The sequence below is a fragment of the Gossypium hirsutum genome, chromosome A13 (assembly GCF_007990345.1).
Source record: "Gossypium hirsutum isolate 1008001.06 chromosome A13, Gossypium_hirsutum_v2.1, whole genome shotgun sequence".
Lineage (NCBI taxonomy): Eukaryota > Viridiplantae > Streptophyta > Magnoliopsida > Malvales > Malvaceae > Gossypium > Gossypium hirsutum.
The window spans coordinates 36,679,719-36,693,680 of NC_053436.1; the positions used below are offsets into that span (position 1 = coordinate 36,679,719).

General features: G+C 36.3%; 1 protein-coding gene across 1 annotated transcript; it reads left to right on the forward strand.

Moving 5' to 3' along the window:
- Nucleotides 1–12,128: 12,128 nt before the first annotated feature.
- Nucleotides 12,129–13,662, forward strand: LOC107894579 (uncharacterized). The gene is made up of 5 exons (XM_016819839.1): nucleotides 12,129–12,399; nucleotides 12,483–12,727; nucleotides 12,839–12,940; nucleotides 13,031–13,294; nucleotides 13,366–13,662. The coding sequence occupies exons 1-5, from the start codon at nucleotides 12,129–12,131 to the stop codon at nucleotides 13,660–13,662; spliced, it is 1,179 nt and encodes a 392-aa protein (XP_016675328.1).
- The last annotated feature ends 300 nt before the right edge of the window (nucleotides 13,663–13,962 follow it).

Consider the following 13,962-nt stretch of genomic DNA (forward strand, 5'->3'; position numbering starts at 1 on the left):
TTGATTAATTCTTGTGAATAAATGAATGTGAATATTATAAAATTGCCATAGCATGCAATGCATATATTGGAAGCATGTCATATAGATTTAGTAAGAATGCCACTATGACTATTGTATGATCTTTCTTGAAATATGGGATAAAAACTCATGCATGTTATTTTAAAATATTGAGTGGGAGAAGGTCCTTGAATAAGGCCTACGACCTCCATTGATGGTCCCTAAGTGATAGCATGATAAAGTTTTGAGTTGGTTCCTACCTTGGCTGCACCCCAAGGTAAAATTTATCATGTGGGTTCACTGGATGAGATTTTATTTTAAAGACAATTAGTCATGCATGACTCTTAGTGAGATTGTCCCAAGATGACTCAAATGAAAGCGTACTGATGATTGATGTTAAGTTAATGGTTACACACTCAAGATCTTCTCGTATTAAATAATTTCCCAAGAAATGATATTTAAGCTAGAGATGATGATCAAACATTAAATGTTCATTGGTTTGTGTAGAGCCTTGAGAATTAAGATTCACAAACTGATTAGGTGTAATCCATGTTCTTGCTAATTAATCATGTGACCCAAGGTGACATGGTTGATGGGTGTGAGAATGATCGTAACAATGGAAAAATGTTTTTTCAAGGTTTTAATACAAGACACATGCATCATACTACATTCTTGATATGTTGTTGAAATGAAAATATTTTCTTAATACAAAAATAGTAATTAATGAATCTTTATTTTTTTGAATTCAAATATGTCTCCTACTCCTCTTATTAGCATACTTACTAAGAATAAATTGAATGGTGATTGTAACACCTCTAACTTGTATCCATCGCCAGAATGGGGTTACGAAGCATTTTCGTAAAAAAACGTAACTCAAATTGTTCATTTCCAACATTTCATAATCATTCCAAAATCTAATCGAACACATGCATATCATCCCTTATTTGAGCTTTCGTTGCCTTAGAGACACTTTAGAAACAATTCAGGACTAAATTGAGAACATTTAAAACTTCATAAAAAAATAAAAAAATTCACACTTAAGGGGTCACACGGCCGTGTGGCTACGTCGTGTGACTCAAATGGCTGAGACACGCTCGTGTCTTAGTTCGTGTGGGCATTCGAAGTAAGGACACACGGCCGTGTCCCGGCTCATGTCCATGCTCGTGTGGCTCTCTAACTTGGGTCATATGGCCCAGCCACATGCCCATTTACTAGGTCGTGTAACTATCGAAATGCAACCTTTAAAACCTATAGGGGACATGCGACCGTGTGTCACACATAGTTGAGACACGCGCCCGTGTCTTAGGCTGTGTGGACAAGAAATAGGTCATTTTAAAGCCATTTCTTTCACCCAAAATATACATACAAGCCATTTGCACCTATTTCAAGCATTCAAAAATGTGCCTAAAACATGCATAACAAAGTTAGATTAATATGGTGTTTATTCATACAACTAATATGCCCAAAAGGCACATCAAAAGTGAGCACTCAACTTAAAAACACATATGCATAATTGATCACCTTGCTACCATTTTAAAACAACCATACTTAAATTATATCGTGTCATTAGAACTTATCATTTTAACCATTGGTTTCATGCATCCCAAATACACACATATATAACTTATATATATTTGACCATATTTCATCCATATATATTTAGCTTGACTCCATACCAAGTTATACCATAATTGACCACAAACCAAATTCACATTCAAACATACCAAATGGGTTATCATTCAACCAATTATACTTGACTAAATTTCATATCAAATCATACCCTAAATGATCATTTTGCAAACATGCCAACACTTACCAATTTGGCCGTAAAACCATGCATCAATTTGATCATATAAATACCAACCATTAAGCATCAAAGTGCCAAAAGCACACCAACCATCAAGGCATCAAAATAACATAAGTTTCACAAATTGAAAGTAACATTACATGCCAATATCATTATCTAAACCTTAGACCTAGTCCACCTATACATGCCATTATAACCACGACCAAAGCATCAAAATTTACCGATAAAATTATTGGATAGTGTGATGGATCTCCAACTAGCTTCCAAGCTGATCGAGCTTCCAATAATCTGTAAAGGAAAATAACTATGCAAGCAATGTATGCGTAGTAAGCTCGTATAAACTTTAAACATAATATTTCATTTGAATAATTAAATTTATAGAATAAACATAAATATATGCCAATACCTTAAGATTCATAAATCAATATGATCATCAACTCACAAATGAGTAAGTTCATTAATGCCACATATATTTATCATTCATAATATGATAGGATTTTATGGGAATTAATAGATAATCATCAACCTTCCTATAAGATTATACACTTTTCAATTTACTCTCTTTTCATTATGTTTCTAGTGCTTATCATAAGCCTAAACAACATTATCAATTCCCAACTTAGTGTATTTATCTATGTTATAGGTATATACATCCATAGCATACATAAATTTCTAACATATAATACATCATTCAAACTCATTACTTCTTTTCCTTAAATTTCATTTCAACCATGAATTTACCGTTTTATTAACTTTCCTCACCCATTTCATATGCATAACAAACAAGTTATAAGCATAATTTCAATCATGACTACAAGCTAGTGCATTTAAACATAACTCTTTTGGAATCAACTACACAATCAACCATTGCATAAGAAATTACATACTAGGATTTATTTCACCATTTCATGGACAAAAGCACATTACCAAATGAACACTTACCGTTTCAATGTATTTCATCAAGATTAAATATGATGTAATTCAATCACAAACTTGGCACAAGCCTAAACACCAACAACAACATATGTTAGCATAACTGAATATAATTCCTATAAATTTAACATAAATAACTATTATACTTGAGCATGGTCCAATTGGATATATCATCCTTCATAACATGTCATGTTTTCCATGTACCACCATTTCAATAAGTTTCATACACACATGCCTTGGTTCATATTAAACACTTACCGTAGCCACAAGCTAGTGATTAAACACATAACTTAGCAATATCATCACAAGGTAAGATATGATATATAAACATAGCATCACTTAAATTGTACCTTTATAATCATGAATATTCATACTTCGATCATTGGTACATCATACCTTACCATATTTGTCATAGTGTGTGACAACCCTAATGTGACCCTAGTCGAGAAGTGGTTTCGGGACCACTAAACCGAGTCATAAAAATAATTAACTTTCATAATTGATGCTCATTATATGTATATGTGCATGTGTGAAAATTTCGTGTTTGAATTTTGTTAATTGTAAGTGAATTTTATCAAATAGGACTTATGTGAGAAAATTTAGAAATGTGTTAGGCAAATGCAAAGTGGCCTATTAATGCATATTGTGAAAATGATGGGTTTGCATGTCAATTTACCCAAATTAAGGCATAGTGGCCGACCATGCTATGAGTGGAAACATGTCACAAACATGTTATGTTAGTGATGTATGTTAGGAACAATAAAATAAGGAGTATGGGTAATAAAGAAATGGAAAAAAGAAAGAATGTGTGTGATTGATTCTCCCCCTCCCCATTGCCGTGAATGTAAGAAAGAAAACAAAAAAAAGTGTCCATCTTTTTTCATTTCTCTTGGCCGAATGTTCTAAGGAAGAAAGGAAACAAGTTGTGTTCTTTGGTTCTTCTTGGCCAAATTGAGAAGAGGAAGGAAGGAGTGAAGCAATCGGTCATCTTAGGTCGATATTAAGGTAAGGAAGTTGATACTAGTTCTTGAAATCCTAGTTGATTTTGAGTGAGATATCAAGTTATTGTTGGTAAACCATGTTGAAATTGTGATTTTGGAATAAGTAAGGTTTTCGGCTATGGAGATTAATAAGGGTGATGGTTGTGTTTCATGCTAAATCTAGATGAACAATGGTAGTTGCTTACATCTTGATGATTATGAGTTTCTTTCTTGATTCTACTTTAGATCCATGAAGTATATTTTTATTTGGTGTTGTTGGAAGTATCGGCCATGGTATATCCATAAGTGTGATTTATGCTTATTGCATGGTAGGTAAGATTTATGTTTTGGATATATGTTTAAATTTGGTTATAATCAAATTTGTGATTCAGCTCTTGCACATATATATATGATTGCACATGATGTATTGGTATGACCTATATATTATCTCAAGGTATATACTTACACATGATGGTGCTTCGGTTATGGATTAAATGATGGATGTGTATTGAGTTATAATATGTAATGCATTAGTTAGTAAAATGTATGCCATTTATGTGTGGTATTAAGTATATAATGAGCCTCAACATAGACATGCATATTCGGCCATAGGAAGAAGATTGGTGTTGCATGTATTCGGTTAGAGGCAAGCATATTGATGCTTTTGTCTTGGCTTAGAAAATTCGGCTAAGGGGGAATATTAGCTAAAATGTTGAGTTTGATTCATGATTCTATATATATATATGACACTAATGCCTAAAGTATATATGGGCTAAGTACCTTGAGGTTTTCTTTTGATGTTCGAATGAATTGTATTAAATTGCTTGATGTGATTAAAAATGCATATGACCATTGTGTAGTTGAGCTAGAAGGTGGCCATATGACCAATCAAACTCCTTGTCATATTCGGCCATAAGCTAGCATAATGAGACTTTAATAGGTTAAATTTGTTTGAATTAGCTCAAGAACTTAGAGGACCACAGTTGGATAAGGGAAAGGAAAAAGTTATCGAATAGCCGCTGAAAACGTTCGACCACATCCGAGGTAAGTTCTTGAGTAATAGAGCTTAGATTATGATTTGATTAGATCATGTTTTAAGCAAATCAAAATCATGCTCTTTGTGAGTGGCTATTGAGCCGAAATTGCAAGAGTGATAAGTGTCTTGTGTTTGAGTTTTGCTAATGAAAATGAAATACGAATGTGTCATGATTTATTGTTAAATGTGCATGGTTATTCGAATGATGTCCGGGCTAAGTCCCGAAGGCTTTGTGCTAAGTGACCATATCCGGACTAAGATTCGAAGGCATTTGTGCGAGTTACTAATTCCGGGCTAAGCCCGAAGGCATTGGTGCGAGTTACTAAATCCGGGTTAAGTCCCGAAGGCATTTGTGCGAGTTACTATAACCGGGCTATGTCCCGAAGGCATTTGAACGAGTAGCTATATCCGGTTAAATTCCGAAGGTACGTGATTCGGGAATGAACGATCTTGCTGTAAAAATTTCAGTTAATACGCTTGTAACATCCCAACATTGAGGTATGTTTCATATGTGCTTTGAATTAGTTGAGCCCTTACAAATAAGTATTCGCTCAGTTGATAAATGAGCTACCGGCCTTTGGCTAAGTTGATCTTTGTGTATGAATATAAGGGTTGGTAATGTGAAGTAAGTATGGTATTGAAAATTTGTGCATATGAAATTATCTGTTTAGCTACATGAATGCTATACTTTGGTTGTGTCTAAATTCTTTGCTCAAAACTTACTAAACATTTAATGCTTACTCCGTTTCTTTGATTCTCTATTTTATAGATTTTGGTTCTTCAGCTATCGGACTCGGGATTTTGAAGTCGAAGTCGCCCACACTATCAAAGCTCCTTTTGGTATACTTTTGGTTGAACTTTGAAATGGCATGTATAGGACTACCCTTTTGTTGTTGGTCATGTACCCTTCGGTTTTGTGTAAATTTGGATAGCCATGCGAAAATGGCTTAAATATACTTTGATCATAGCATTATAATCGTTTTGTATGTTGTCCGTCGAGAGGTATGGAAATGTTGGTAATGGTTAGCCATGGGAATGGTTATTCATGATCATTTTTGGAATATGTATGACAAACTCTAGTTGATCCATGGAGGATCATGAAATGGGTAAAGTTTACCTTAAAAATAGATGCTGGCAGCAGCAGTGATGTGGATGTGAAAAATCACTAAAAATAGTAGGAATGGAATTAAATAGTGAATAAATTATGTAATAGAACCTTGATGAATCTATTTTCATTGGAAAGTAACGAAACGTTCATATGAACAGTATATTATGAGATGTTAAAGTTCTCGTGAGACAGGGCCAAAACGGTTTCTGGATCCCCTGATATGACTTTGGAAATTCATTAGAAATTAACCAGAGATATTTAGAAGTCATACCATATATGTATAGATTCCTCTTTGAGTCTAGTTTCTATAGAAACAAACGGCATCAGTATTTAAGCCCTGTACAGGGAGATATCAAAAACGTAATGCATGAAGGTCAGTGTAGTCGTACCCTGTAATAGGGGAGACTTTAACTAATAAACTGTACTAATTGGCCCAACCAAAAATTCTAGAAAAAAATATGTAGATGGAAATATGAGTCTAGTTTCAGGGAAAAATTACGAAACTGATTTTTGAGTTTTATAACTCAAGATATGATTTTTAAGGTGACAGTGACACAGTTAGCCAACTGCCTGGAAATTTTTAAAATGAACTGTGCAAGTAAGTGAATTTAGTCTGTGAACCCCTCGTGTCCGACTCCGGCAACGGTCTCGGGTACGGGGTGTTACATAGTGAAGTCAATCGGAACCCTTGCTGTAGCTCACATAAATTGTGCTAAATAATGGTTGATACCATCCCTTTACTATAATCGATGGTCGTCACCATCCCTTTTCATATTTGATGAATACTGTAAAGACGATTGAAACCCCAGTACACGTTTCCTATTGTGCCATAGTTCAACTATGGTCTTACATATGCATTGCCATGACCCTGCCATGGTCTTACATTCATAGTGCCATAACCCAGTTATGGTCTTATCATTAAAATGCCATAGCCCAGCTGTGGTATTACATATAAACACTGTCAAGGTCCAACCATGGTCTTACGTCTGTAGTGCCATAACCCAGTTATGATCTTATCATCAGAATGACATAGCCTGGCTATGGTCTTACATATAAACACTGCCATGGTCCAACCATGGTTTTTCATTTCAATAATTGCCATAGCCTCATATGGCCTTACATGCGAATGCAGCCTGTCTCCATCAATATAAAAAGTATCATTTTCGTAACTTTTCACAATTCCTGTTCTATCAACAAAACAATTTAATATTAGTAAATTTACATAATTTAAGCTCTAACATTTATAAACAATTAGAAATATAATTGAGTTCCTATTAAATAAACTTACAAAACTAATTTGCAGTAATGGCTTAAAGTATCTCAATTAGTGATCGACGTAATATCAATTCATTATTTTTGTTTTCAGTTACACACACCAATATAATATAATATTATGCAATTAGGTTCATATATTTCATTTAAAAATTTACTAAAATTGAACTGAACGAACTTACAGGGCTAAATTGTAGAAATGACAAAGTATAAGGGCATTTTAGTAAATTTTCATTTTTCTATATTTTCCACTCCATCTTGGTCTAATAAATAATTTTATTCAATCTATTAATTTAGACAGTAAAACAATGTATTTTATGTAATTTAGTTATTTTGATATTTTTAGTAAATTACCCTTAATATTTTACTTTTATTCAATTTAATCCCTGAGCCTTAAACATGAAAATTAACCATTTTTAATGCCAATTCACATCATCCAAATTTTCATGGCACACAAAACAACCCAATTTGCAATAATTTCACATCAAATCCTTTTATTTTTACTATTTCAACAATTTAGTCCCTAATTAAAAAATTCATCAAAATTACTTAACAAAATACATTTAAATATCAACCAACATCTCAAATTCAACATGTAATAACTAAAATCAAATAGATTCATCAATGGCAGCATTCACAATCTATAACAGTTTCAAAATCAAAGGTACAGACTAGCTAGACGTAGTTGCAATGATATCAAAAACATAAAAATTATTAAAAACGGGGCTAAATCAGACTTACATGCAAAATGAGACTTTGACCAAATGCTTAAGTTATCATCCATAGCCTCCCTCTTTCTCCAATTTCAGCAAACACCAAGGAAAAAGATGATAGCTTAATTGTTTTATTTTTAATTTAATTTAATTATGAAATTACCATTTTGTCCATTTAATAATCATCCGAATTTCATGCTTTTAGTTGCCCAAAACTTTCCACTAAATTCTTAAAATTTCTTATTTCAATTTAAATCCCTTTTTCTTTATTCAATAAACCATTTAATCACTCAAATCAGATAGCAACCAAATTTTACATATTTTACGATTTAGTCCTTTTTAATTAATTAACTAACGAAACGTTAAAATTTCTTAAGGAAACTTAAATACCACCTTAATGTCACTTCATAAATATTTATAAAAATATTTACGACTTGGTTTATAGAAATGAGGTCCTAATACCTCATTTTCTAAAACCACTTGACCTTAGGGTCTTACCACCTGAACTTAATAAATCACTTATATAACATAAATTATCAAATCAAAAACCTTTTTAAAACCATATTTGACTCATAAATATTAAATAATAATATTTACAAACTTACTCATCGGATTTGGTGGTCTCAAAACCACTGTCTTTGACACCACTAAAAAATAGACTATCATAGTGATAACTTTCAAGAATGAAAATGGAACTTGTAAATAGTTCTCAATTGTGAGAAAAAAAATTTCTTCTTGATGAAATGTGCCCACCTGAAGCTTAACCCAAAGAGAGAAATCGCTGGAGAGATTCTAATCTCGATTGATCGATGTTATATGTTAGCGAGCATGAGTAGTGTGTTGCACAAGCTGTAACGCCCCAAAAATATCAAGTCTTTATTTTTGTATATTGTGTTGCTTAAGCATGAGCCTTTCCCAATGATGGAGTGTCCTGAGAGGTGCTGGAAAGATCCTACGTTCAAACCTTGGCTGGTACAAAATTTTGGTTTTTGTTTGACTTAAGCCTACCTCTGGTTAGTTGGTCTTTTAAATTAAATTGGGTAAAGTATGGCATAGGAAGCTTGCCAGTCTAATGGCAAGGGGCGTGTGGAGTGATCTTGGAGGGCTTGAGTTTGAGCCGTGTTGCGCACAAGGATGATCATTTTGCTATTGTGCCGTAGGAGTGTCCAAGGTTGACTGAAATTGGAGTGTTTGAATGAGTTTGAATGGGTGGTTGAGAGAGAGAATCTAGGAGATAATGGCGGGATTTGGATATTGATTAGGTTGAGTGATGTGTGGAGAGATTTTAGGAGAATTGTGGGAAATTGGGGAGTGAAGAGGTAGTTGGCCGAAAGTGAGGCTTCTCAATGTGCTAATTCAGTTTTTGGTTTGCTAGTGCCGAATTTGTGCTCCTTTTTTGGTATTATCCGTGTTCTTTTGATGCCTTCTCCCTTTGTTTTTCATTCTTTTCGTGTTTTTTGCATTTAGGATCTTTCGGTTCTAGTAAGTGCTATTCTACTTTTCTCTCTAATGTTTGTGCTCAAACTCTAGCCTTTCTCACAACTTTTCTGAACATTTTCTTTTTATTCACCGAACACCTGTTGCTTCCTTACCTCTCAAATCCTTTGGTTTAGACTAGGGTGACCGAGTCTGCCATTCCCTTATTTTCTCTTCTTTTATGTGAAAATACTCTTTGTTGGCTGAATATTGATTTCCATTTACCTTTTGGGTATCGACTTTATCTTTATTGCTGATATTGGTGGTAAATGTTGCTATTTTACTTTGGTCTTGTTCACCTCTTTTCTCTCTACTGAATCTTTTGTGCTCTTCTTAACATCTTCTTTTTCTGGCTGGTGTTTGGTAGGGGAGTGTCTATGCTAGCCGTGCCTTATGGTGTGGTCTTCCTTTTGGAGTTTGTGAACTGACTATTGCCCTCATAAGTTTTAGTTTTACATCCTTGGTGAGGGGCTATGCGCTCAGTTAGATTCAAGTATGTGTTTTATGTTAGTAATGCATCCGTTTGAAACGTAGGTAATCTTTAGGGGAGTTTGTGATCAAGATCGTTGGGTAAGGGTGGAGCCTTTATTGGTGCGATAAAGACATGTATTGGTGAAGTAGTTATGATTAGTGTAGAGGGATGTTAATCCTGTTGTTACTGACTAATGGAGTATTTTGTTGAAGTGTAGGCTTGGGACTCGAGGGTTACTTGTGCATTTTCGTCCAAGGTGTGTAGTCACACTGTCATTAGCAATAGATCGAAAAAAGCTAAAAATGTTCGATTGTTGGCATTACCAGAGCATAAGCTCGCACGTGTGGTTAATCAAATGCTAAAAACGTGGGCTTTGGATTGAAGAGGCCATCATGAGTGAGTTCATAGGCTTAGGCTGATTTTGGGCCGAAACAGGCCATAGGGGTCCCACGGGCTCGTGGGCCCCCTCACGGGCAGTTCACATGGATATGTGGAGAGCATTGGGCTGGCTGTGTAGTTTGCACGACCAAGTCCATTAGTTGGGCTTTTTGGGCCACACGAGCATATGGGCCCACATGGGCCGTAATATGGGCTTGGGCCCATTTATGCTGTTTAATTGTTATGGTTGCACGGGTCGTACGAGACAACTGTGGACTTACTGTTGGAGCCGATAAGTATACGTGGACCCTAATATATGAAATGACTGTTATACCTATATGAGGTAAATGACCGAAATACCCCTATGTGTTGTATGATTGTTTGAGCATGCCATTCTTATCGTATGTACATTTGTATTATGTTGCATTGCATAGGGTGGGATTTATATTGTTGGAGGAAGTGTACTGAAAGGCTATAAACCTATTTATTGGCAGCTTTGCTGCGAATACTGTTAGTACCGAAATCGGTTCTTTATTCTAGAATGTAGGGATGGGTGGGTTGATTTATTCCCCATGTGGAGTGTAGGGATGGACAAAGTTGAGTGTAGAGGATGGTTGGGCTAAGGCCCTCACTGATATTGCTACTGATATGGGCTTAAGCCTAGACTGTTCAACATTGTTTGTTTGACTATTTTTTTAGTAAATAAGGATTACACACTGAGTTCAATACTCACCTTTTCTACTTAACTGTATAGGTAATCCTTAGGTGGGTCGGTGCTACGAGGGACTCTAAAACAGTCACACCACTGTTTATAACTTCGTTATAGATTTTAGTAAGAGTATCTTTATTTGGGTTATTTTATGTAATAAGGTCGTTTTAAGTTTTTATTTTTATTTGGGGATTTTATTTATATCTGTTAGCCGTAGGATGCGGGTTTTCAAAAAAACATAAGAAAAGGGTTTCCAACTATCAAGCTACGTAACCTGATTTTTGAGCTTCCGTAATGACAATGATTTTAAGTAATATAAAAACCTAACACGAGACATGTTTTACTAAACGAACCTGTATTTTGGGAAATGGATTAAACAAGTTGGTTTTACAAAAGAATCACAAACAAGTTTATTTACGTAAAAGGGCTTTTCTTTTAAATCTGCGATTTTTCCAAAACCCACTTCAATGTGACATCACAATGCGGCCCTAACGTCTAGGCTGGGTTTGGGGTGTTACATTTAGTGGTATCAAAGCTAGATTGCAAAACTCAGCTGTGGATTTGGGTTTTTCTTAAAAACATAAAATTTTCAAAAGGGGACTATTTAAAATGGTTTTTGAGAGTAATACTTTTGAATGTGTGGTCTACCGAGTCTATGGTGCCAATTCTGTAAGTTCTCTAAAACTACTATTTGATTTAACTCAAATGAGATTATCGTAGATGATAGACTGTACTGAAACCCCTATTAGGGAAACCTAAAACTGTAGTAAGACTACGTTCTACAAAAACAAACAACTCTAAATTATTGATGCTATTTTTCTTAAAATATCTGCTAATAAACACTGAAACTGTAAAATTGACACATAAAATTGTTAATACAGATAACACGCGAATTGACTATGAGTACTAGAAGTACTCGTGGAAGGGGTACTAGAGGTTGCGACTGAGGCTGTGGAGGTGCTCAGGGTGGATCTTCGGCTTCGAGCCATATGTCTAATGTTGAGGCAAGGGAGGCACCGGCTTTACTTATGATCGAGACTGGGTCACACAATCAGGCGGCTAGGGATGACACACTATCCCACGTTATGCTGTGGATTTTAAAAAGGGTCGTTGGGCCCAATACTGGTACTGTGGGCAGTGGGTCGGTGACGGAACAACTCAGGTCTAATGGGGCTAATATCTTTAGGGGTATCGCTGGAGTTGCCCCTAATGAGGCTGAATATTGGATAGAGGCCATAGAGAGGATCATGGATGACCTCGACTGCACCCCAGAGCAGAGACTAAAAGGTGTAGTGTCATTGTTGAAAGATGAAGCCTATCAATGGTGGCTTATTGTGAAACAGGGTACTCAGCCCGATCGATTAACTTGGGAGTTTTTCAAGAATGCCTTTCAAGGGAAGTATATGGGTGCTAGCTATGTGGATTCCCAGAGAAGGGAGTTTCTGAATTTGACCCAGGGGGATAAGACCGTAGCTGAGTATGAGGCAGAATTTTTGCAATTAAGTCGCTATGTGCAAGGCATGGTGGCCACTGAGTATGAGCGCTGTGTATGTTTTACGGACAGCCTCAAAGATAATCTAAGAGTTTTGATAACTCCATAGAGGGAGCGAGATTTGCAGTGTTGGTGGAAAAAGCAAATATTGCTGAGAATGTGAAGCGCGTTGAGCGCCAGAATTGTGAGATAGATAAGGGGAGAAACAAAAGGGTTTGGGAGCCCTCAGGTTCAGCTATAGGGCCTAAGAAAAAGGCCAGGATTGATGGGCCATCTAGAGTTGGGGCCTCTGTTGCTACTTTTAGATCACAGCCTTGTATAGTTTGTGGGAAACGCCATCAGGGTGAGTGCTGGGTACAGATGGGGGTGTGTTTTAAGTGCGAATCTATGGAGCACCGTATTAGGGATTGTCTACGGAGGCCCAATCAGATGCAAGCTACTAGTAGGGGTACTGTTCAGCCATAGAGAGGTTATCAGCAGCCGCTGAGGGGTCGTGGTCAGGCCAGAGGTGGAAATGGTATTTGCCATGGTCGTGGAGCGCCAAGCAGGGGTGCTGGTCCTACTGAGGTGAGGCAACCAGCACTGGTTTATGCTACATGTCGTTGAGAGGATGGAGACACTCTAGCTGTTATTACGGGTATGTTTTTAATTCATAAGGTACCTTACATTGCATTGCTTGATGTTGGTTCTATGCACTCTTATATAGCATGCACTGTGTCTGAGACTTTGGGTGTGATGTGTGAAAACACTATGAGTAAGATTACTGTATTGAGTCCATTAGGGCAATCAGTGAGAGTGAACAAATTGTTTAAGGATATACCTTTGGAGGTTCAAGGAAGGATCTTTTTAGCCGACTTGATGGAACTTTATTTTGGGGAATTCAACATAATATTAGGCATGGCTTGGCTGGTTAAGCATCAGGTGAAATTGGATTGTGCTACTAAACGGGTGGTTCTGAAAACTATAGAAGGTGATGAGGTGGTCGTGATTAGGGAGCATCAGAATTATCTTTCAAATGTGATTCTGCACTTAGAGTTGAGAAGTTGGTTCATAAGGGTTGTGAGGCGTATTTAGCTTATGTTTGTGCTACGGGTTTTGAGGGCTCGTCTGTTAAGAATATCAGAATAATTAAGGATTTTTCGGATGTATTTCCCGATGAGCTACTGGGGTTACCTCCTAACCGTGAAGTTAGGTTTAGGATAGAGCTCTTACCTGGTACAGCTCTGGTGTCTATCGCCTCTTATAGAATGGCACCGAATGAGCTGGTAGAGCTCAAGGCTCAGATTTAAGAGCCATTGGATCGATGGTTCATCCGCCCTAGTGTGTCTCCGTGGGGAGCACCAGTGTTGTTCGTGAAGAAGAATGATGGAACCATGCGTATGTGCATCGACTATCGGCAACTGAACAAATTAGCTATTAAGAATAAGTACCCCTTACCGAGGATAGATGATCTATTTGATTAGTTTTGAGGAGCTTCAGTTTTCTCTAAGATTGATCTCCGGTCAGGGTACCACCAACTGAGGGTTAAGGAGATTGATGTATACAAGATTGCATTTAGGACTCGTTACGGTCATTACGAGTTCCTAGTG